This window comes from Dromiciops gliroides, chromosome 1 (assembly GCF_019393635.1).
Source record: "Dromiciops gliroides isolate mDroGli1 chromosome 1, mDroGli1.pri, whole genome shotgun sequence".
Lineage (NCBI taxonomy): Eukaryota > Metazoa > Chordata > Mammalia > Microbiotheria > Microbiotheriidae > Dromiciops > Dromiciops gliroides.
The window spans coordinates 640,510,894-640,533,235 of record NC_057861.1 but is presented as its reverse complement, the minus strand read 5'-3'; the positions used below and the strand labels follow the sequence as shown (position 1 = coordinate 640,533,235).

Sequence of the window (22,342 nt, the reverse complement as noted above, 5' to 3'; positions counted from 1 at the left end):
GGGTTTGAGAGTAGCTTTAAAAATAGGAGTTCCCCCATCAGAAGATGGTACCACCCATGTAACTAACCACCTAGATATTCTTCTAGCTCTCAAAGCTAATATGCTAATAGCCCACTAGGTGGGCAACAACAGATGTATCTATTTAAAGGACTTGCAGTAATTGGATCAAGAGAGTTAGACCTGGAGAGGGGCTCCAAGATCAGCAGGCCTATCCTGCCTCATTTTACAAAAGGGGAAACTGAGTTACAGATAGGGAAAGTGACCTCCAGGAACACAGAGGGAGTGAAGCAGGAGTCAGAATTCAAACACAGGGCCTCTGACTCCAAATTCTCTCACTTCACCAAGAATGAGGCCACAAAGGAACTCTCCAACTACTGCATAGACATTCATCAAACACATATTTTAATTACATTCACAAAAGACAAAGTCCTGGTTCTCATGGAACTCACAGTCAAATAGAAAGTCCCAAAACAAACAGAGATAACTAGAGTACGAATTAAGACCTGATAAGGGCATTAGATGTGTGCAGAGCAAAATGCCAAATGAGTACTGAGGGAAAGCTTGTTATTGCTCAGAGTCTGGGGCATCTGGGGGAGAACTTCCCAGAAATTCAAACCCTTGAGGACTCCAGAGAACTTCCCTCTCCCTCTCCTGCAATGGGATCCCTAATACCACCACCAAACGATGACAGTAAGGCACCCACTTTTTTCAAGAGTGCATCACATCATCAGAAATCTCTGGGTATGGACAATTTTTTACAATTGCAGTTCCTAACTATTCCACATTCCAAGCCTACCTGCTGGCATGACACCTGGTGGTGGCTGGAGACACAGCAAGAGCACTGGGAAGGAGCTGAAGCCCCCTCTAAGTGGCTGGCTGCTTCATGTGTGTTAGCTAAGCTAATTGGGTACAAAATAGATTTTGCTAAAAACCTCAGGCAGGCCACACCCTAGGGTCAACTGGCCAGCATTTGGATGCCTGGAAATTAAGGAAGAGAAAATAGGCTCTGCAAACAATTTTCGGCTAACATGGATTTTAAAAATCCCATTATTACAAAACTCAAGGGACAGTCAAATGACTTTGCTGAGACTCTGTAATAAGGAAGATAGTACATGCTAGAAATCACAGTTCTGGTCTACCTGAGGATAAACTAGCAGGAGAAAAACTGAACCCCAACAGGCAGAGAGGGAGAGACCAAGTGTCCCTTAACTTTGCCCACTTTTCTCTTCTTGGTTAGTTATTTTTGTATATTGTTTCTTTAGTTTCTTTAGTGGTTGGGATGTTCTTAGGGACTGAGAGGGAAGGAAAAGCAGTGAATGCAAGATTAGATGACTAACTGAGAGAAGAGGATCAAAGATTTGTCAGTACATCCATAAGTCAGCTCAGTTCTTTCTTTTCTACCCCCAAATCACAATCAGGTATTTTTTTTAATAGCGAAATAGTTTATATGAATGGAGAACCAGGGAAAGTATTTGTTATAAAAGATCTTGTACAGAATTTGTCAATATTAGAATACAAAGCCACAAGCTAGAATACAGAAGAAGTTTGGCCACATATACACCTTCTTGTATAGAAGAGACCTAACCTGCCCAGTGGTGGTTGGTTAGGGAGAGGCCAGGGCCAGAACCAGATATTACCTCACAGCCTTTAGAGAGGGAAGTAATCTTACTGAACACAAATCTAAATCCTTCATTTTCAAAGACTTTTTTTTTTTTTTGCGGGGCAATGAGGGTTAAGTGACCTGCTCAAGGTCACACAGCTAGTAAGTGTCAAGTGTCTGAAGTCGAATTTGAATTCAGGTCCTCCTGAATCCAGGGCCAGTGTTTTATCTACTGCACCACCTAACTGCCTGACTAACTCCATTTTAAAGAGGAGGAAACCAAGGGCCCCATTCTAGAGTCTGCAGAATTACTTTCTTCGAGCCAGAGAACTAATAAGTAACCCAGCTGAGATCTGAACCTGGGTCCTCCGATCACAAATCCAGCATTCTCTCCTTCTATATCACCCCATACTGCTGCTTCCCTTTTCTAGAGCCTTTAACTTCAGCCCTGCTATGTACAGAACCAAGAAAAGAGCCCATAGCAGGATTCAGAGCCAACTGCCCATGTCAACCACATGCCAACAGAGGGGATGAGAGCTCAAATAATCTTTTAAGTGCCCTCCCAGCTGTAAAATTCCACCAAGCTAGCCTATCTATGTAATTACTTTAACACATTTGGTGGGAAAATCAAACAGAAGAGAATCTGATCTCTCACCCATATGGGCACCTGGATCCAAGACATCCAGATACTCTGGACTGTGATGGAGTGGCAAAATATATCCAGTAGGAGGTGGAGAGAGGGAGAGGGAGGGGGAGAGGGAGAGAGAGAGAGAGAGAGAGAGAGAGAGAGAGAGAGAGAGAGAGAGAGAGAGGGAAGGAGGGTATGTGTGTGTGTGTGTATGTGTGTGTGTAACCCGCTGCTCTTGGACTCTAGATAGCTTGAGTTTATAACCCAGATCATAGCATTTAAGGCAGAAAGAGCGCCCTTGGCAATCAAGATCAACAATCCAATTTTACAGAAGAGGACCCTGAGACCCAGAGAGGTCAAAGGACTAGCCCTGGATCACACAGGGAATAAGCCGAATTAAGATTCAAACTCAAGCCCTCTAACTCAACATTTCTTCTACTACAGTTATTGTTACTGTTACCAGATCAAAAGGATACGCCATTCCTCGGATACGTTTGATTTTGCCGGGGTCTGTGAGCTGAATGGGTTTCAACATCTTCCTCACAGGACAAGAGAAGAAGACTTCCCCTCCCCCTCCCGGGGGCATTCCTCTCCGGACAATCTGAATGCAATTGAATGAAGAAAATATATTAATGGGGGAAGAGGGCAGGGCAGCAAAAAAATGAAGGGATTAAGCAAGAGAGTAGATAATGCTAAAATCCACAACAGTGATACTCAGGATGTAAACTACTGGTGGCCCTTTGTGGGGAAGCTGCCACTGAATGTGGCTTCTAATTTCCAAATCTGAATTCAACATTATGCTCACTTCATCAGAGTATAGAACATTGATCATTAATGGGCTTCAGGATCACAGAACAGGCAGCACAGTAGTTCTGCATCAAGAGTCAAGTCTATAAGCATTCATTAAGTGCTTCCTCTATGCACCAGGCCCTGTGCTAAGCCCTGGAAAGAACAAAAAGAAACAGTCCAACCCCTTGCCCTCAAGGGGGCTTACATGTGGGAAGATAAGAAAGGTCATCTTTCTAGACCCCCTTACAGAGACATTACTGGAGAAAGAAAAGAGTCAAGAGCAGGACCTGGAGAAAAATGAAAGTGAAGATGGTTGGCCTGGGTCATTCCTTTTAAAATGGTTGTTCTGGAAGGAAATGACCAATCAGACAAAGGGGCCAAAGGGGCAGGGAGATCTTCCAGGGTAAAAAAGGCTGCTTGAGTATGGTGATGAAGGTACTTGGAATATTTGCCAGGGCTATACTTTTTGGAGTTGAACATGCTGGAACTGTTATAACAAAGACCCCCAACTAAATGCAAACAAGTCCGACAAGGAGACTGAAAGATCTCTGAAGTGGAAAAGACAGAACTAAAATGGATAATGAAGAGCTGAAGCCCAAGGCAAGCAAGATGAGAGTAATAAAGCAGCTAGCTCTTTTCAATGAGCTCACATCACTAAGTCCAGATGAACTATATCAGACCCTTTCTGGACCAGAACTGTAATTATACTGGGAGAGTGAACTCCCAGTGTAAAATTTCCCTCTACTGTGGTGATAGATCATGGCCCATTCTTCAGCTTTTAGTCTTCCAGGGCTGCCTGGGGGCCCTTCAAAGTTTAAATGATTTGCCTGATGTGTTAGAGACAGGACCTGAACACAGGTCTTGCTGATTCTGAAGTCACCCCCTCCTCACTGCCTATCTATATCACAGGCTATGGGGAGTGGGGGTGGGAAGAATAGGCAGAATTGATGGTTGAGCAACTATGAGTAAGCCTAGAAAGATCATGGATAATGGGAGAGGTACCAAAGGACCAATGAGAGGCAAATGTTGCCCTGATTTCCACAGATGGGAAGAGAGTGGAGTTTGAGGCCAACTCAACAGGACTTTCTGAAATGTATTATTGAAAGGATATTTCGTAAACACTAGAAATGGAAGCAGAGACCTTTGGCTTCATCAAGAACAAGACAAACCAACCTCATGCCTTTTTCACTACCTTTAACAGGGTTACAAGGCTTCTCCATTATGAGAAGACTGTGAATCTAGGCAACCTCTTTTGGCAAGGCATCTGATAACATTTCTCACACTGTTTTTATGGAAATGATAAAAAGAGGTAGATTAGAAAAAAGTACACTTAGTTAATTCAAAGTTGTTTGAATGAGTGACATAAGTCATGATATTAGTCATTAATAGCTCAGTGTTTACTTGAAAGGAGGGAGGACACTAATGAAGTAACACCAGGCTCTGTAGCTAACAACTAAGTGCTTATATTCTTCTAGCCAGGTACTATATTATGGAGATAAAAATAGCAAGACAGGTTCCAAAACTAGCTTGATAGGCTAGAATGTTGGACCAAATCAAATTTTATCAGGATAAATCTAAAGGCTTACACTTGGGTTAAGAAAACAAACAAACCAACTTCACAAATACTAGGCCATAATTTACCTGAAAAAGAGCTCAGGGTTTCAGTAGACCACAAGCTCATTATGAGTCAACAATGTCATATGCCCACTTTTCTAAAAAGTTAATGTAGTCTTGGGCTACATTAAGAGAGTCATAGCATCCAAGGCTGTATACATGGTAGTCACACTGTATTCTTCCCTGGTCAGACCATCTCTGTGGTGATGTATTCAGTTCTATCAATACTGCCTTTCCTCTATATCCCAAAGATATCATAAAAAAGGAAAAGGACCCACATGTACAAAAATATTCATAGCTGCTCTTTTTGTGGTAGCAAAGAACTGGAAATTGAGGGGGTGCCCATCAATTGGGGAATGGCTAAATAAATTGTGGTATATGAATGTAATGGAATACTATTGTGCTGTAAGAAATGATAAGCAGATGGGTTTCAGAAAAACCTGGAAAGACTTACATAAATTGATGCTGAGTGAAATGAGCAGAAACAAGAGAACATTGCACACAGTATCAACAACAATTTGTGATGATCAACTGTGACAGACTTAACTCTTCTCAGCAAGACAATGATCCAAGAAAATGCCAAAAGACTTATGGTGGAAAATGCTCTCCATATTCAGAAAAAGAACTATGGAGTCTGAATGCAGAAAGAAGCATACTATTTTCAGTTTTGTTGTTGCTTTTTTGTTATTGTTCTTGTTTATTCTTTATTGCGTTGTTTTTTTCCTTTTGTTCTGATTAATGTGGAAATATGTTTAACATGATAGTAATGTATAACCTATATCAAATTGCTTGCTGGCCTCAGGAGGGGAGAGGGAAGGGAGGGTGGGAGAAATATTTGGAATTCAAAAAATATCTTTATGTGAAATTGAGAAAAATTAAAAAGAAAAATACTGCCATTCCTAGTCAATCAGTTGCCCAATAATTATGTTCATAAGCCCCTACAAGTCATCCTCCCTTATTAGAATGTAAGCAACTTGAGCCCAGGGACTGTCTTGCTTTTATATTGCTCAGTATAGTGACTACTAGTTAGTAAGTAGTTAACAGATTTTTTTCTATTCATTCCAGGCACCATATTTTTAGGAAGGACACTGATAAACTGGAAGGAATCCAAAGGAAGGCAACCAAGGACCCTCAAAGGGTCTTAAGATTGTGTTATATAGATACTGGTTGAAGGAATTTTTAATCTTCAAGAGAAGATGGGATGGAGAAGAGGGGAAAGGCTGTTGGGTTTGGACTTGGTCTTCTTGGCCCCAGAGGGCAGAACTAGGCATGAGGAGTAGAAGTGGTAGAGAGGCAAACTCAGGCTCAATGTCAAGATAATTAGAGTGGTCCAAAAGCAGAATGAGCTGCCTCTGGAGGGAGCCATCTCCCCTTCAGCTGAGCTCTTCAAGCAAAGGTTGGATGACCACTTGTTAAGTCCATCCAGGAAGGGATTCAACTCAGATATGTATGGATGAGATGACCCCTGAGAACCCTTCCAACACTGAGATCCTGGGGGACTACTTTGTAAACCTCAGGACTGGACCACAAAAGGACAGGGACAAACTATAACTTGTCCAGAGGAGTAGCCAACCAAGACAGTGAGCAGGCTGAAGATCACGTCACAGATGCATTAAACAAACCGGTCACATCTAGCCTCGGAAAGACTTAGTAGGGGGATGGGAGCCATGGCAACTGTGTGCAGATATGTGAAGGGGAGGAAACTAGCACCAGCCAAGTCTTCCTGGCTTTCCTGCACCTTCCTATATATATATATACAGCCTGTTTCATCTCTTCCCTCTATCACTCTTTCAGTTCCCTCTTAGGCACTGTATTCCTCCACAGGCTCTTTGAAGGAAAGGAGTGTCTTTCTTACCCCATGTATTTGTATTCTCTTCACTTAGCATGGTACCTGGTATATAGTAAGAGCTTAATAAATACACGTAGACAATTATATGGAAGAAGAATTAAATTAATTCTGCTTGACCGCAGAGCAGTCAGGTGGAAGATGCACAGAGATAAAACAATACTAGTGATAACAGAGGCTGGATGACAAGCTTAAAGAAAGGGACGTTATGACCTCTGACATTCCTTCCAGCTCCAAAATTCCTCGATCCATCATGATTATTATATTAAGAAGGCATGGGGGGGGGGGGGGGCGCGCAGCTAGGTGGCGAAGTAGATGGAGTGCCGGCCCTGGATTCAGGAGGACCTGAGTTCAAATTCGGCCTCAGACACTTGGCACTTGCTAGCTGTGTGACCCTGGGCAAGTCACTTGACCCCAGTTGCCTCACCAAAAAAAAAAGACAAAGGATCTCTTTTCTAAATATTATTTTTTAAGGAAACATAACAGCTCACTTCATTATTCCAAATAAATTGAGGTGGGGAAACTCATGTAAAACAAGAATGATGGGAAAGTTTTAAGTCATTATGACTGATGGAAATGGGCCAATAATACATTCAAGAAGCATTCTTTGAGTAGATGGAAATAAATTTAACAAGGAAGGAGAACCCATAGCTGATCATTTCTTACCTTAAGTTCGAATGATTCACCATCAATTCCAAACTGTTTCAATAAAGGGAGAGCTGTTGCCTTCAGAACATCTACCTATAAAGTGTTTAAGAGATGGTTCCGTTAAGATAAGGATATAATAAGCATGACTAAAAAAAAATTAGCAGTTATTAATTGGTTACTATGTGCCAAGTACTGTGCCAAGGGCTAGGAATAAATACAAAGAGACAGACACACACACACACACACACACACACACACACACACACACACACACACACACACACACACACACACACACACACACTGGCCTAACTGATAACATAGCCTCCTAGTACCTAAGATCCCATCAAGGTCTCCAAGAATTATCAGAGTAAGGTAAGTTCCAAGAGAATGGGAACTGTGCCCTACCTAGGTTTTATCATTTCTACTAGTGCCTTATACAGTAAACTATATATATGTTTGCTGAATAAACTACTCAAATTTCTGTAGAGGTTTAAGATTTGAAAAGCTTGCTCCTCACAGAGGCATTATAAAAGTGCCAAGTCCATATTTTGTAGCTGGGGAAACTGAGTCTGAGAGAAGTGAAGTAACTTGTTTATGGTCACCCAGATAAATTGGTTAAATAAGGGATAAATAATGAATAATTCATATAATGCCAAGAGATCTAGAGCAAGCCTCCCACCTCCCTCATGGAGTATTTAAAGAACAGAGACACACAAGAGGAAAGGCTACCTAGAGGAGGCGATTTCTTAGTGGAGTTTTAGAGGACAGACAGGAAGCTTAGCAGGTGAAAAACTAATTTAGCAGGAATCTAATCTAGCCTCAGGGCAGCTAGGTGGTACAGTGGATTGAGCTCTAGGCTTGGAGTCAGAAAGACCTGAGTTTAGATGCTGCCTCAGACACTTACTAGTTATGTGACCCTGGCCAAGCCACTTAACCTGTGTGCCTTGATCCACTGACAAAGGAAATGGCCAAACACTCCAGTGTCTTTGCCAAGAAAACCCCATGGACAGTATGCTCCATAGGGTCATAGAGAGTCAGGCACGACTGACAGGTGATGATGATACTGTCTTCATATAGACTCACAGAACTGGAGTTGGAGGCCATCTTCAGAGCCAGCTAGTCCACTCCCCCATTTCACAGATGAAAAGTTCAGTGACTTGAGCCAGGATCTGAATTCATTTCCTCTGATTCCAATCCCAGTGGTTTTTGCATGGAACTACACACTGCCTCATCTTGTGACCAAGTAGGTAAAAGTAAAATAATACTAAATAATACTCTGGAGGAGGAGAATGCTAATCACTAGAGGTAGCGAGGCCAGGAAAGGCTCCTCAAAGGAGGGGGCACCTGAAGGAAGCTAAGGATTCTGTGAGGCAGAGGAGAGAGGAAGGAGTGCATGCCAAGCAAGGGGAACAACTTGTGCAGAGGCAGAGTGATGGGAGAGGGGTTGCCTAGTACAGTGAACCTGGGTTGAAATCCTGCTTCTGGAACTCAGTAGCTGTATGACACTGGCCAAGTTCTGGGTTCAAATCCTACTTTTGACAGTCAGTAGCTGTATGCCACTGGGCAAGTCACTCAAACTCTATACCCCTCAGACAGTTCGTAAGAATTAGCTACCATAGCACAGACAAGGCAATCTTCACTGGTAGAAGGAATTCCAGAAGTACCCATACTGAGAAAAAACACAAATCCTTTTAATGTTTGCATATTAGTAAGGTTAAACAAAAAAAAAGTTTTTTTAATCTAAGGAATTTTTTTAAAAATTTAAAAGGTAGTACAAGTTTGCTACCTTGTCAAATGTCCTATTATCTTTTTAAAATCCCTCTCTTTAGAGGCAGCTAAGTGGTGCAGTGGATAGAGCACTGGCCCTGGATTCAGGAGGACCTGAGTTCAAATCCGGCCTCAAGCACTTAACATTTACTAGCTGTATGACCCTGGGCAAGTCACTTAACCCTCATTGCCCTGGAAAAAAAAAAATTCCTCTCTTTAGCAGAAGTTCACAATTTCAAATACAGCCTTATTCTTTATACACCGAAATGCTTTTGGTTACTAATGACTGTTAAGTTCATAAGAATAAATAATTTTTTAAAGATATCTAACTTCAAGGGGCAGCTAGGTGGCACAGTGGATAAAGCACTGGCCCTGGATTCAGGAGGACCTGAGTTCAAATCTGACCTCAGACACTTGACACTTACTAACTGTGTGACCTTGGGCAAGTCACTTAACCCTCATTGCCCCACAAAAACAAACAAACAAACAAAAAGATATCTAACTTCAAAACCTATCAGCATACAAATGCCTCCAAGTCTCAAACATTCCTTTCCACCTTAAAACATGTATCTTTTCAATTTCTCCAGGTCACTTTGGGAAATTTCCACAAGATGGTAACAACAAAGGTCTATTGATGTTTGAGGATGGGATAGTCAGCACTGTATAGTGGCTGGCAGCCTAGTAATTGCTACTTAAAGCTCTAGCCTCTTCTCTTCCCATGCCCAGTTTCTATCAATGGGGGTGGGGGGCCCCAAAACACTTAAACCCCAACATTTTATAGTTGGAGAGGGACCTTAGGGATTATCTATTCTACCTCCAAAGAAAGAACTGATATTGATTGAACACAGACTGAAGCATGAAATTCACTTTCTTTTATTCAAGTTTTCTTATCCAAAATGACTAATATGGTAATGTTTTACATAATTGTACATGAATAACCTATATCTAATAGCTTAACACCTCAGGGAGAGGGGAAGGGAAGGAAGGAGGGATAGAATTCGGAACTCAAAACTTTAAAAATGTTTACTATGTTTTTTTTAAAGTATGTATTCCAACCTTCTCATTTTACAAATAAGAATGCTGAGGTCAAGCCAAGACAAAAGTGACTTACCCAAAGTCACATGGGTAGTAAGTGACCAGCCAGGATTTGGCCCCACTTCCTATTTCCCAATCCTGCTCTTTCCTCTACTTCCCAGCTGTTTGCCTGCATTGAAGGTCTTTAGTAACTCCATGACAGGTTACCATATTTACTGATTTTCCTGTCCAGGTTCACCTTTCTTATTCCCATCCTGTGGAAATTTCCCAAAGTGGCCTGGAGAAATTTTAAAAATATATTTTTAAAGTGGAAAGGAGGATTTGAAATTTGGAGGCATTTGTGTTCTGACAGTTTTTGAAGTTAGATATCTTAAAAAATGAGCAATGCAGGACAAAATACCCTCAGTCAAAGCAAAACAAAATACACTCTAAAAAAAACCTCTTTCCTAGGAAATTTACCTTTCATAGGTACCTTCCCTTAATTCTAGTCCATTTTTTTCCCCTTTCATCCTGTATAAATATATACATATACAAATACATTCATATGTGTATGTATGTATGTATGTATGTATATATGAAAGCAAGCTTGCTTTTGTTTATATTTGTTTGTTGTCTTCCCTTTTAGACTATAAGCCTCTTGAGGGTAAGGACTGTCTTTTGCCTCTTTTTGTATCCCCAGCACTTAGCATGACACCTGGCACATGGCAGGGGATTAATAAATGTTTACTGATTGACTAAAAGCAAAAATAAGTGCATATTATTAAGCTCTTGATACTTACTGATGGGTCGACCTGGTCATTTGTTATTCCTCGAAGAACTGCTCTTAATGGGTGCTTCATAAAAGGGGCCAGGCAGAGAAGACTCTCCAGGTAATACCCAATACTCCGATGGGCACTGCAGTCATGTTCCACAGACCCACCATACAGGAGCCCAGGCTGATAATATAAAGTAGTTCCTTAAGCAAAGGAAGAGAGAAAGAAATGGTTAGTAGGTTCCAATATCAGTTCTGAGTCACAGAGGAAAGGAAGAGTAATAATAACTCACACTCATAATGGGCTTGATGGTTTAAAAAGTGCTTTCCTCACAACAACAAAAGAAGGCAGTAATCCAGGGAGAAAAGCCCAATTATAAGAAATTGCTGACATGGAAGGAGAATGCTTTGGAGCTAAAGGAGCTGGATTCAAATGCCAGCTTTGCTACTTAGTCCCTGTGTGGTCTTGGGTAAATGGCTAGACCTCTCTGGGCCTTAGGAGCCTTATCTGAAAAGTAAGGAGATAGGACTACGTGACCTCTAAAGTCCCTTCTGGCTTTAAATCTATGATTGTGACAAATCGTGCATGTTGTCTCTGCCATTATAATACACATTCCTTAACAGCAAGTACTCCCTTGCCTTTCTATTCACAGCCTCAGTACTTTGCACAAAGTAAGAGTTTAATAAATGCTTTTTACTTAAGTAATTAATTTAATAGCAACTCATGCCTATACTATTTTAGGCTATATATAATCCCTAATTTAGGGATTATAAAGCCTCAATTTCCTCAGCTGTAAAACCAGATTTAAAATTTTTCCTCCTAACTACCCTGTGATATAGGGAGCACAAGCATTACTAACCCTACTTTATGGAAGAGGACTCTGCGTGTCAGAAAAGTGAAGTGATTTCCCATTATTCTAGAAGTCAGGGTTCATTAGGAAAAACATTTCATTTAGAGTTAGAAGAGCTGTATTTGGATCCTCCCCTTTCACTATTAACTTTGTGACTCTGGACATATCTGAAAAATAAAAGTAATAATACTTTAATGCTCCCTACCTCGTAGAGGTCTGGGGAGAACAGTACTTTGTAAACTCCATTTTAAAGATGAAGAAACTGAGGCTCAAAGTACACAGCTAGGGGTCACAACTTAGTCCAGAAAAATGATTCAGCACCATCAGGCTCTGAGGCTCATAATCAACTGTCAATGAAATTTAATACACAGTGCCAACACTCAACTTCTCTTTAAGCCACCTGCATCCCTGAAGTCATGCCAGGGTACTCAGCATACCAGACAAGCTTGCCTCTTCCCCACTTGGCACACACATACACACTCTCAGATTGTGTGACTGGCGAGTGGCCTTCTTAGACCTCCACCCACTTAAGCCAGCAGCCTTGTCACAAGAAAACAGGTAGTGACAAAGGCATGACTGCATAAGCCATTCGTACCCCGCCCCCCCCCAAAAAAAGATAAAGGAAAAGGAAGAAATTAATTGAGATAGAATTCTCCTTAACTGAGTGTCTACTAAAGGTAAGGTCCTTGATACTGGTCAGGGGAGGGCAGATGGGGATAAGGCAAAGAAATAATATTAGGAGGAACACTGTTGAACTCGGTGACCAGGAGGCAGCACAATACAATAGAAGAAACACTGGCTCTGGAGTCAGGAAGAACTAGTTTCAAATCCCACCTGTTGCACTGACTTACCTGTGCAAGCAACCTGGATCATGTCACTTACCTTCCTGGACCTCAGTTTCTTAATCTGTACAATGAACAAAGTCAGAATACGTGGCCTCTGAGGTCCCTATCAGCTCTGAAGTGATGACCCTATGATATCTGAGGTCCCGCCCAACTCTAACCTTGTGATCCTAAATTGCTTGTCCTTGAGGAGTTTCCAGTCTAACTGGATAATTTATAGAGATATGAAAAGAGAGCTAGTAAGTGCTATAAAATTTGTTACAAGAGTTTTGTTGGGGGGGGGTGGGGAAGAGAAGAGACTCGGGAGGGAAAAGGGGGCTGGTAAAAGGATGACCAAGAAGGGGAAAAAAAAAAAGAAAAATGGGTCACTGAAGCATTGTGGGGTTTTTTTGGTGAGGCGATTGGGGTTAAGTGACTTGCCCAGGGTCACACAGCTAGTAAGTGTTAAGTGTCTGAGGCCAGATTTGAACTCAGGTCCTCCTGACTCCAGGGCCAGTGCTCTCTCCACTGCGCCACCTAGCTGCCCCTGAAGCATTGTTTTTTAAATGCACAGAAAAGAACAGAAAGAAGCATAGAGAAGCAAGGCAGCCCTGAATCATGTGTTGAATTTATTATATACTGAAGAAGAAATGCAAGCAGCATGTAATTTGTGGTTGTTCAGTTGTTTGACTCTTTATGACCCCATTTGGGGTTTTCTTGGCAAAAATACTGCAGTGGTTTGCCATTTTCTTCTCCAGATCATTTTACAGACGAGGAACCTAAGGCAAACAGGGTTAAGTGACTTGCCCAGGGTCACACAGCTAGGAAGTGTCTGAGGCCAGATCTGAACTCAGGGAGATGAGTCATCCTGACTCTGAGCCTAGCACTCTATCCACTGCAGTGCTACCTTGCTGCCCCTGTATGTAAAAGATTTGCTAGTTCAGGTATTTTCACACTCTAATTTGTATATGGAAACATTCATCTTATTTGGTTTTTATTATATTAATTATTAGATTTGAATTTTATTCTGAATTATTAAATACAGAATATATCATAAAACAAAAATATAACTCATAAACATTCATGTAAACCATAAAACATTTTAAAAGGGAGTGGGGGGGGAGGAGTTCATGAGAGGGCACAACAACTTGGAAAGATCACTTCTAAATGGCCTAAGGGAACAAGTCACAGAAAGGGTGGTATCTGAGCTAGGTCTTCCACTCCTCTCCCCTGAACCTCAAAGCTAGAAGGGAACTTCAGCAATCATGTACTCTTTATCTGTTAAAAATGAATGACCTGGGGGGCAGCTAGGTGGCACAGTAGATAGAGCACCGGCCCTGGAGTCAGGAGTACCTGAGTTCAAATCCGGCCTCAGACACTTAACACTTACTAGCTGTGTGACCCTGGGCAAGTCACTTAACGCCCAGTTGCCTCACTAAAAAAAAATGAATGACCTGGGGTGGCTAGATGGCTCAGTGGATAGAGCACTGGCCCTGGATTCAGGAGTACCAGAGTGCAAATCCGGCCTCAGACACTTAATACTTACTAGCTATGTGACCCTGGGCAAGTCCCTTAACCCCAATTGCCTCACTAAAAAACAAAAAATGAATGACCTTAAGGCTGTCTGGCTCCCTTGATTCTGTCAGCCTTGAACAGAAGAGGGCATTCCTGGAAAGGAGACTAAAATATGCAAGGCTGGTTCAGAGGTCAAGGAACAGATCAACATGACCAAGGTTGTTTGTACAGTGCAGTAAGAGAAAATACAATTACAAAGATAGGTAGAAACCAGATTGTGGAGCGTCTCAAATGTCAGGCTAAGAAATCTAGATTATCTCCAAAGCAAGGTGGATGTGCCATGAGCTTGAGTCAACCAGTGACATGATTAAGAATGATATAGAATGGGGGCAGCTGGGTGGCTCAGTGGATTAAAGCACCAGCCCTGGATTCAGGAGGACCTGAGTTCAAATCCAGCCTCAGACACTTGAAACTTACTAGCTATATGACCCTGGGAAAGTCACTTAACCCTCATTGCCCCCCCCTGCCCCCCCCAAATGATACAGAATAAATCATTTGCCACTGGAGATGACGACAATCATCCAATAATGAGGGGCCCAGGGTCTATCAGAAGATATAGCAGGAATGGAAGGAAAGGACTGAGCTGAGAGATATTCCAAAGGAAGCAACTCTGGGATTTGATCTACAGATCAGATGTTGGAAGATGGATGCAGGAGAGGTGGGAAGAGATTGATTCTAGGTGATTGAGAGAATGGCGACACCAATGACAAAAACAGAGATATCAGGAAGGATAGCAGTTTGGGGAAGAGGGAGAGTAGTAAATTCTGTTTTAGAAATGCTGAAATTAGGATCAGCTAGGTGGTGCAGTGGATAAAGCACCAGCCCTGGATTCAGGAGAATCTTAGTTCAAAATCTGGCCTCAGACACTTGACACTTACTAGCTGTGTGACCCTGAACAAGTCACTTAACCCTCATTGCCCTGCCAAAAAAAAAAAAAAAAAAGAATATCACTAGAGTTTGAGTCTCAGTACAATGTAAGTTCCTGGAGGACAGAGACTGTATTTTTGTTTTGTTTTGTTTCTAATTGTTAGGAAACTTTTCCTTACATCAAGCCTAAATCGGCCCCTGTAACCTATACCCACAGCTCCTAGTTCTGGCCTCAGGGGTAAAGAAGAACAAATTTAATCCCTCTTCTATATGACAGGACTTCAAATTTCAAGAAAGAAGGTGTGATCCACAGTGCTAAATACTGTTGAAATACTAAGGAGAAAAATCCCGTGTGTTGGATCTACTACACACCGTTTCAACAAAGGCATGGGACCTCTGGGACCCCCAGCTTAATTTCATTCTAGCCCTTGGGGAAAGATGAATCCACTGGTGTCCACAGTTGAGAAACACAACACAATGAAAAGCTTTTGGGAGCAATATCCCAAACCGTCACCAGATGGCCTCTTCTCACCACAAAATGAGAAGCTGACGCCACTAGTTGGTTCCCCATTTTTTTTTCCCAGAGGGCAGGTTAAATTTTGTTCTGCTGAAAATGAGAAAAAGAAAGGATTTCAAGAATGTTCATGCTTCTAAATTTTAGGCAAGAATCACAATCATTTTTTATTTTACTTACAAGAAAATATTTTATTATATTTATAATAAATAGGTTATTTATAATAAAATATTTTAAAATATTTCTCTAATAAAATGTGGCAATATTTAAGCTTTCAAAAAAAAGAATAAGCGACTTCTCCCTTCCCACAGAATAAAAGTATCCATTTTGGTGGGAAGGTCAAGTTATTTGGTTCATTGTAGATATTACACAAGACATTTTAAGAAAGATACTTGAGAAACAGGAGAAGAACCAGGCTGGTAAGAAAGGATGATGATCAGCCAGAGGTCATGCCATAAGAATTAAATTAATTTAATGTGGACTGCTAAGTGACCAAATGGATAGAATATTGGGTTTGGAGTCAGGAAGACCTGAAGTTTGAATAATAACTCAGATACTTACTAGTTGTGTGACCCTGGGCAAGTCACTTCTCAGTCTGCGTCCTCATCTGTAGCACCCATTTCACAGGGTGGGTGGAGGGAGAGAGAGAGGGGGAGGGGGAGGGAGAGAGAGAGAGAGAGAGAGAGAGAGAGAGAGAGAGAGTGTATAGGGGGAGGGGGGGAGAGAGGGAGAGAGAGAAGAGGGAAAGGGAAAAAAGTATAAAGTATTTTGTAAACCTTACCTTAAAGCACTATAATAATGCTAGCTATTAACCAGGGATACTAAGTATAGAAAGAAGACCAGGGAGGGGAATGAAGAGAGAGAAAATTTTAAATTAAATCTGTCAAAGTATTTGTAGACATACCTCATTCTGCTTGGCCTCATGGCTGAACTAGTAGCAACAAGTAGAAACTTCAGAGACAGTATCCAGCCCAATGTAAGAAATAAATTTCCTCATAATTACAGAATGGCAGCTATGTGACAAAGTAGATAGAGAACCAGGCCTGAAGTCAGGAAGATTCATCTTCCTGAGTTCAAATCTAGTTTCAGATATTTACTAGCCTTGTGACCCTGGGCGAGTCACTTAACCCTGTTTGTCTCAGTTTCCTTCCTCATCCGTAAAATGAGCTGGAGAAGGAAATGGCAAACCACTCCAGTATCTTTGCCAAAAAAACCCCAAATGGGGTCATGAAGAGTTGGACACGGCTAAACAACAACAATTAATTAGATATATCCAAAAGTGTAATAGTTGCTTTAGGGGGCAGTGGATTTCTCTCAGAACTGATGATGTTCACGCATGATGGTCACCGTAATAAGGATTAAGACAAGTGTATGCTGGAAACATCCTTTAAGGAGACTTTCAGACAAAGGTAGAGATGTTGCTCATAGCTGCCCTCCGTGTTTATATTCACACAGACATAAACTGCTATCCTTCCTGATATCTGTTTTTGTCATTGGTGTCGCCATTCTCTCAATCACCTCGAATCAATCTCTTCCCACCTCTCCCGCCTCCATCTTCCAACGTCTGATCTGTAGATCAAATTTGCTTCCTTTGGAATCTCTCTTAGCTTGTGACATTGGTTTGCTCCTAAGATATCTAGAAGAAGCTTCTGTCTTCTCTGGCTGACTGCTACACTCCTCAGTTGTGTGAGGGGCTCTTTGGGGTACCCACAATGTACACTGGGTTGTCCCATTGCCGGGACATAAAAGACTGACCACTTCACAGGTATTGGCTCTGATCTATCAAAGAGGTGGCCCAAAGATGAATCTGTCCCCCTTGTATCTTTTCTGTTTGAGCATTTCCACGTGGTCTATGTATTTATTTAATAAACCCTAGAGTTTGAGCAACTTAACATGCATTTTTGTCTAATTTCCTTGAAATTCAGATCCTGACTAACATAGGCAGCATCCCTGGGAGTCAAAATGATAATGATGTTATTAACAATAGCATTTACAGAGTACTTTTTTTTTGCAGGGCAATGGGGGTTAAGTGACTTGCCCAAGGTCACACAGCTAGTAAGTGTCAAGTGTCTGAGGCCGGATTTGAACTCAGGTCCTCCTGAATCCAGGGCAGGTGCTTTATCTACTGCGCCACCTGGCTGCCCCACAGAGTACTTTTAAGATATGCAAATCGCTTATATAAATATAATCTCATATTATACTCACAACAACCCTGGGAGGTAAGTGCTAGTACTTTGTTTTGCAGAAGAGGAAACTGAGGCAGGAAAATTAAGTGACTTGCCAGGGCAATACTGCTATTAAGTTATTTGATGCTGTCTGTACTGGAACTTGGTCTGCCTAACTCCAGGTCTAGCACTTTGCCCCCTGTACCAGATCCCATACTTACTAGGCAGAAGAAAATACTCAAGGTAGACACAAGACCTCCAAAACCTGAGTCTGGAGCCACACGGCAGGAGAACAACACTCTAAAACCTTTCAGCCAATGCCCAGGGCCTTGGAGTCTATTGTAACTGATGTAGAAAATGATGAGTTTGGGGGCAGTTAGGTGGTACAGTGGATAAAGCACTGGCCTTGGATTCAGGAGGACCTGAGTTCAAATCCAGCCTCAGACACTTGACACTTACTAGCTGTGTGACCCTGGGCAAGTCACTTAACCCTCATTGCCCTGCAAAAAATAAAGAAAGAAAATTTTAAAAAAGAAAGAAGGAAAATGATGAGTTTGAGTAATCAATAAAAGGTAAAATTATTTTTAATATCTAAGTCCTCCCCTAAACTTTTCTGGTATCCCCACCTAATGTCAAGAGACCTAGAGAACAGCCTGCCAGTTCTTTGGGGGGAGCCCCTGGAGAGGAATTATAGAAAGACACAGGCAAGAGAAGGATGAGAAGATACGCAAGTTTTGTCACATGCATTACAGCAGAGGGTGCCCACACTGATGGGAAACCCAGATCCAATAAAGCAACTAATTATCCTTCCCCAAAGCCCTGCTCCAAGGTCTCAGCTTGGTGGGAGATGGGCTTTGGGCGGGGGGGGGGGGGGGGGGGGGGGGGAGCAAGACTGGGTCTCCTTATCTCCCCCAGATGGGAAGTACAACAGTACTTACAGGCCCAACCCCATGACTGATCCATAGGGGAGCTCTGGCTTGCTCGGTTTTCAACCTGAGTTGGTTGACCCCCCCCTTAAACAGCCTGGTAGCCCTATGCCTAAGCTTCTGGGGGCTCACCATGTTGCTGTTAAGTTTCAGTGGGGATACTCTATCACCATTAGCCCAACCATAGCTCAGAACTCCCGAACTCAAGAGGTGCAGCAGCTTCAGTCTCCCCAGTAGCAGGGATGGATCTCTGAAGGTTCTGCCAGCAGGCTTAGGGTATGGCACACTCTACAGATTCTTTGGGGTTAGCTGACACAGGGGAGAGAGCCCTGGACGTGAGAGTCAGGAAGACTCCTTCCTGTTCATGAGTTCAAATTTGGCCTCAGACTCTTACTAGCTGTGTGACCCTGGGCAAGTCACTTAACCCTGTTTGCCTCAGTTCCTCACTGGTAAAATGAGCTAGAGAAGGAAATGGCAAACCACTCCCGCATCTTTGCCACAGAGTCAGACACAACTGACCACCAACAACAAAATCTAAGTTTAGGCCTAATGATGGATTCTGTAGAGTCATCCAAGGACCAGTCTTGGCTAAATTCAGAGAGGCTCCTCACCAGGCTGGGCCCAGAAACACAAGATTTTTGGCAATGGAACTCTTGAGGACCATCTACTTAGTCATAGAAGTTCATAACCAGATTACAGAGGGGTGAAGTTTTTTGTTTTGTTTTATTTTTGCCATAGCAACTCACAAAGATTACAATACAGCAGGGTTTTGAGAGAGTCATGAACTGGATGTATCCACACTAATAATATCACATACCCTTTAAATATTGAAAGGAGGGAGGAAACCAGCATCGACTAAGCCCCTACTATGTGCCAGGCACTGTACTAAGTAAGAGATTTTAATTTATATGTCTGTATGTATATGCACATATGTATGTGTATATATACATTCGTGTATGCATGTATACATATACATGAAAAGGCAGTGCTAAGTGCTACCTACACACACACACACACACACACACACAGACACACACACACACACACACACAATTTTTTCTGCCCGCAAACTCCCTGGCACTGTCAAATGTTTCAACATCAGAAAATAATGTGATTTTATCTGTGGAAATGACACCACAGAAGAGGCAAAACCACCTGCTTTACTAATGAATTCTCTGGACCATAGGACCTTTCTATCTGACTCAAAGCTAAAATGTACAAATGAGCTGTTTCCTCCATCAGAAGTTGAGCTCTTTGAGAGTAAAGGCTGTGTTACTTTTCTATCTGTAGCTCTGACTTGCTTATTATTAGCATGGTATTTGTATAGCGCTTAATAAATGCTTCATTCATTTACATATACATTGCTCATTTGCTGACTTGTATATGAGGCCTTTCCAAATCCTCTAAGCTGTTGCTATTAGCATGTTTTCATTTTTAAACCGTATTCTATTACTCCATATATACTCTTTATTTATTTATTTGTGGGCATGTTGATAGCCCCTAGAAGAACATAAACTTCTTGAAGACAGCTCAACTAAATCATATGGATTAATATTTCCACTCTTTTTTTTTTTTTTTTTTAGTGAGGCAATTGGGGTTAAGTGACTTGCCCTGGGTCACACAGCTAGTAAGTGGTAAGTGTCTGAGGCCGGATTTGAACTCAGGTCCTCCTGAATCCAGGGCCGGTGCTTTATCCACTGCGCCACCTAGCCGCCCCAGCTTCCACTCTTGGAAGAAGGATGTGCTCTCTCTCTCACACACACACACACACACACACACACACACACACACACACACACACACACACATTAATGGTCTATTCTGCACCAAATCCATACCTCTCTACAAAAAGACATAAAAAGAAAAGGTAAATGTGAAAAGTTTTTTAACTATACTGAATCACCAAGGCCATCAACTGAGCGCATGGAAGTTACTGATGCTGGCTAGAAGCCTGTTAAAACAAGGCAGGGCAGAACAAAGATCCTTCGTCCATGTAAACCGACAGTCTCCAACCATGTCATAGCCTTTAAAATGAGTGTTTTTTAAGAGCAGTTGAGGAGCCAGAAAATTCCGTTTCCCTTATTTGTGGATCTATGTGCAGATAGGAGGACTTATTTTCAATATAGGATTTTAAAGTCATCTTAGCTTCTTCCAGGAAGGTACAGGCCACTTACTCTAATCTAGGACTTTAGGAAGATATCTGGGCAATTGGCCTTCAGATGAAAGAGTGTGTCCATCTTCCACTACAGCAGATTACTTGGGGGAGAGAAATCAATACCTAACAATGACAACAAAGAAGAGCCAACTTACCTGTTTGATTTATTTCAATTCGAGAGCCATTGGTTATTTTATCTAAAAGCCGTACAAAACTGGCTTCAAAATCTGTAGGAAGGCAAAAAAAAAATCATTTATTTGATGAACATTAACATTACATTTAACATTACATTTATTCCTTGAATGTTTATTAAAAATCTACTATGTGCCAAGTACCATGGTAGGCTCTAAGATTAGAAAGACAAAGGCAGCTGGGTGGTACAATGGATAGAGGTGATTAGACCTGAAGTCAGAAAGATGTGAATTCAAATTAGACCTCAGATGCTAGCTATGTGACCCTGGACAAATCACAACCTCTGTTTGCCTCAGCTTCTTCATGTGTAAAATAATAAGAGCACCTACCTCCCAGGTTTTTTTTTAAGGATCAAGTGAGATAATATCTGTGAAACATTTGGCAGTGCCTGGCACATAGTAGGAACTATATTAATGCTTATTCCCTTCCCCAAAACACTAAACTACTTAAAATTAATCAATATTAACAACTATGTGACTTTGGGCAAGCCAGTCACCTCTACAATGGAAAGCACTGAACTTGGTAATTTCTACAGTCCCTTTTAACATGTGATGAGTGGCGAAGAGTCTCCTAGGAGGATTGGCATTTTTGGAAATTGAATTTCTGATCCAAGTCCTGTAAGCCTGGGAGGAAATGCTGTTTATTTTCACTAAACCTCAGCCTGCCTCAAAAGGAAGCCATGCAGAACAATTTAGGTGCCTAAGAGCACTTAGAAGATGGAAAACAGTAGCTAGGATGTAAATGCATGGTCTCATTGGAAACATTAGTAAACAATTAGGTTACTTCAAAGCCTTAAGACTCCATGATTTCCTTAGTGAGGAAGCCTTTCTCCACTGACTCACCTATAGATATTTGCCACCTAAATGACCAACCCCTCTAGGGAAGAACCTCTCAACTCTTAACTAGATTTTCCCCTTAACCGAAGTTATAGAATCATACACAGAGATCCCAGGGGTCATTTAATCCAGCCTCCTCATTTACTAATAAGGAAACCGAGATTCAGGAAAACAAAGGCTTTTGTTCAAAGTCACAGAGACAGCAAGCATCAGCAGACTGCAAATTATGACAGGGGATATTAACTATTAAAAAAATTTTTTTAAATGAACAAGAATCTATTTTCTCTTCCACCTATGCCTACTTTGGAGAAAGAAACATAACCAAAAGAAAATTAAAAACCCTTGTACCAGCTAAGTACAAGGCAGCTAGATGACCCAGTGGACAGAATGCTGGGCCTGGAATCAGGAAGACTTGGGCCCAAATCTGGCCCCAGTTACCTATTAGCTGTGGGACCCTGAACAAGTCATTTAACCTCTTTTTATCTAAGTTTCCTCAACTGCAAAAATCAGATAATACCAGCACCTACATAACAGAGTCGTTGGGAGAACTGAATGAGATAAAAGTGGTGCAGTAGGGGCAGCTAGGTGGTGCAGTGGATAGAGCACTGGCCCTGGATTCAGGAGGACCTGAGTTCAAATCCAGCCTCAGACACTTAACAATTACTAGCTATGTGACCCTAGGCAAGTCATTTAACCCCAACTGCTTCATCAAAAAAAAAAAAAAGTGGTGCTGTGGATAGAGATCCAGGCCTGGAGTCA

General features: G+C 41.7%; 1 protein-coding gene across 5 annotated transcripts in view; it reads right to left on the bottom strand.

The window, feature by feature from the left end:
- The window catches only part of RCL1 (RNA terminal phosphate cyclase like 1), a 70,031-nt gene that overhangs the window by 30,802 nt on the left and 16,887 nt on the right, over positions 1 to 22,342 (bottom strand). For 2 of the 5 annotated variants that reach the window (XM_043966198.1, XM_043966206.1), the window contains 4 exons: positions 20,711 to 20,782; positions 10,710 to 10,885; positions 7,144 to 7,218; positions 2,705 to 2,829 (listed from right to left, as the gene is read on the bottom strand). In XM_043966198.1, the coding sequence (XP_043822133.1) occupies positions 2,705 to 2,829; positions 7,144 to 7,218; positions 10,710 to 10,885; positions 20,711 to 20,782 (448 nt within the window). Of the gene's footprint in view, positions 1 to 796; positions 822 to 2,704; positions 2,830 to 7,143; positions 7,219 to 10,709; positions 10,886 to 12,414; positions 12,476 to 15,870; positions 15,917 to 20,710; positions 20,783 to 22,342 lie in introns of those variants that run through there. The other 3 variants (XM_043966217.1, XM_043966228.1, XM_043966239.1) reach the window with 3 other exon arrangements.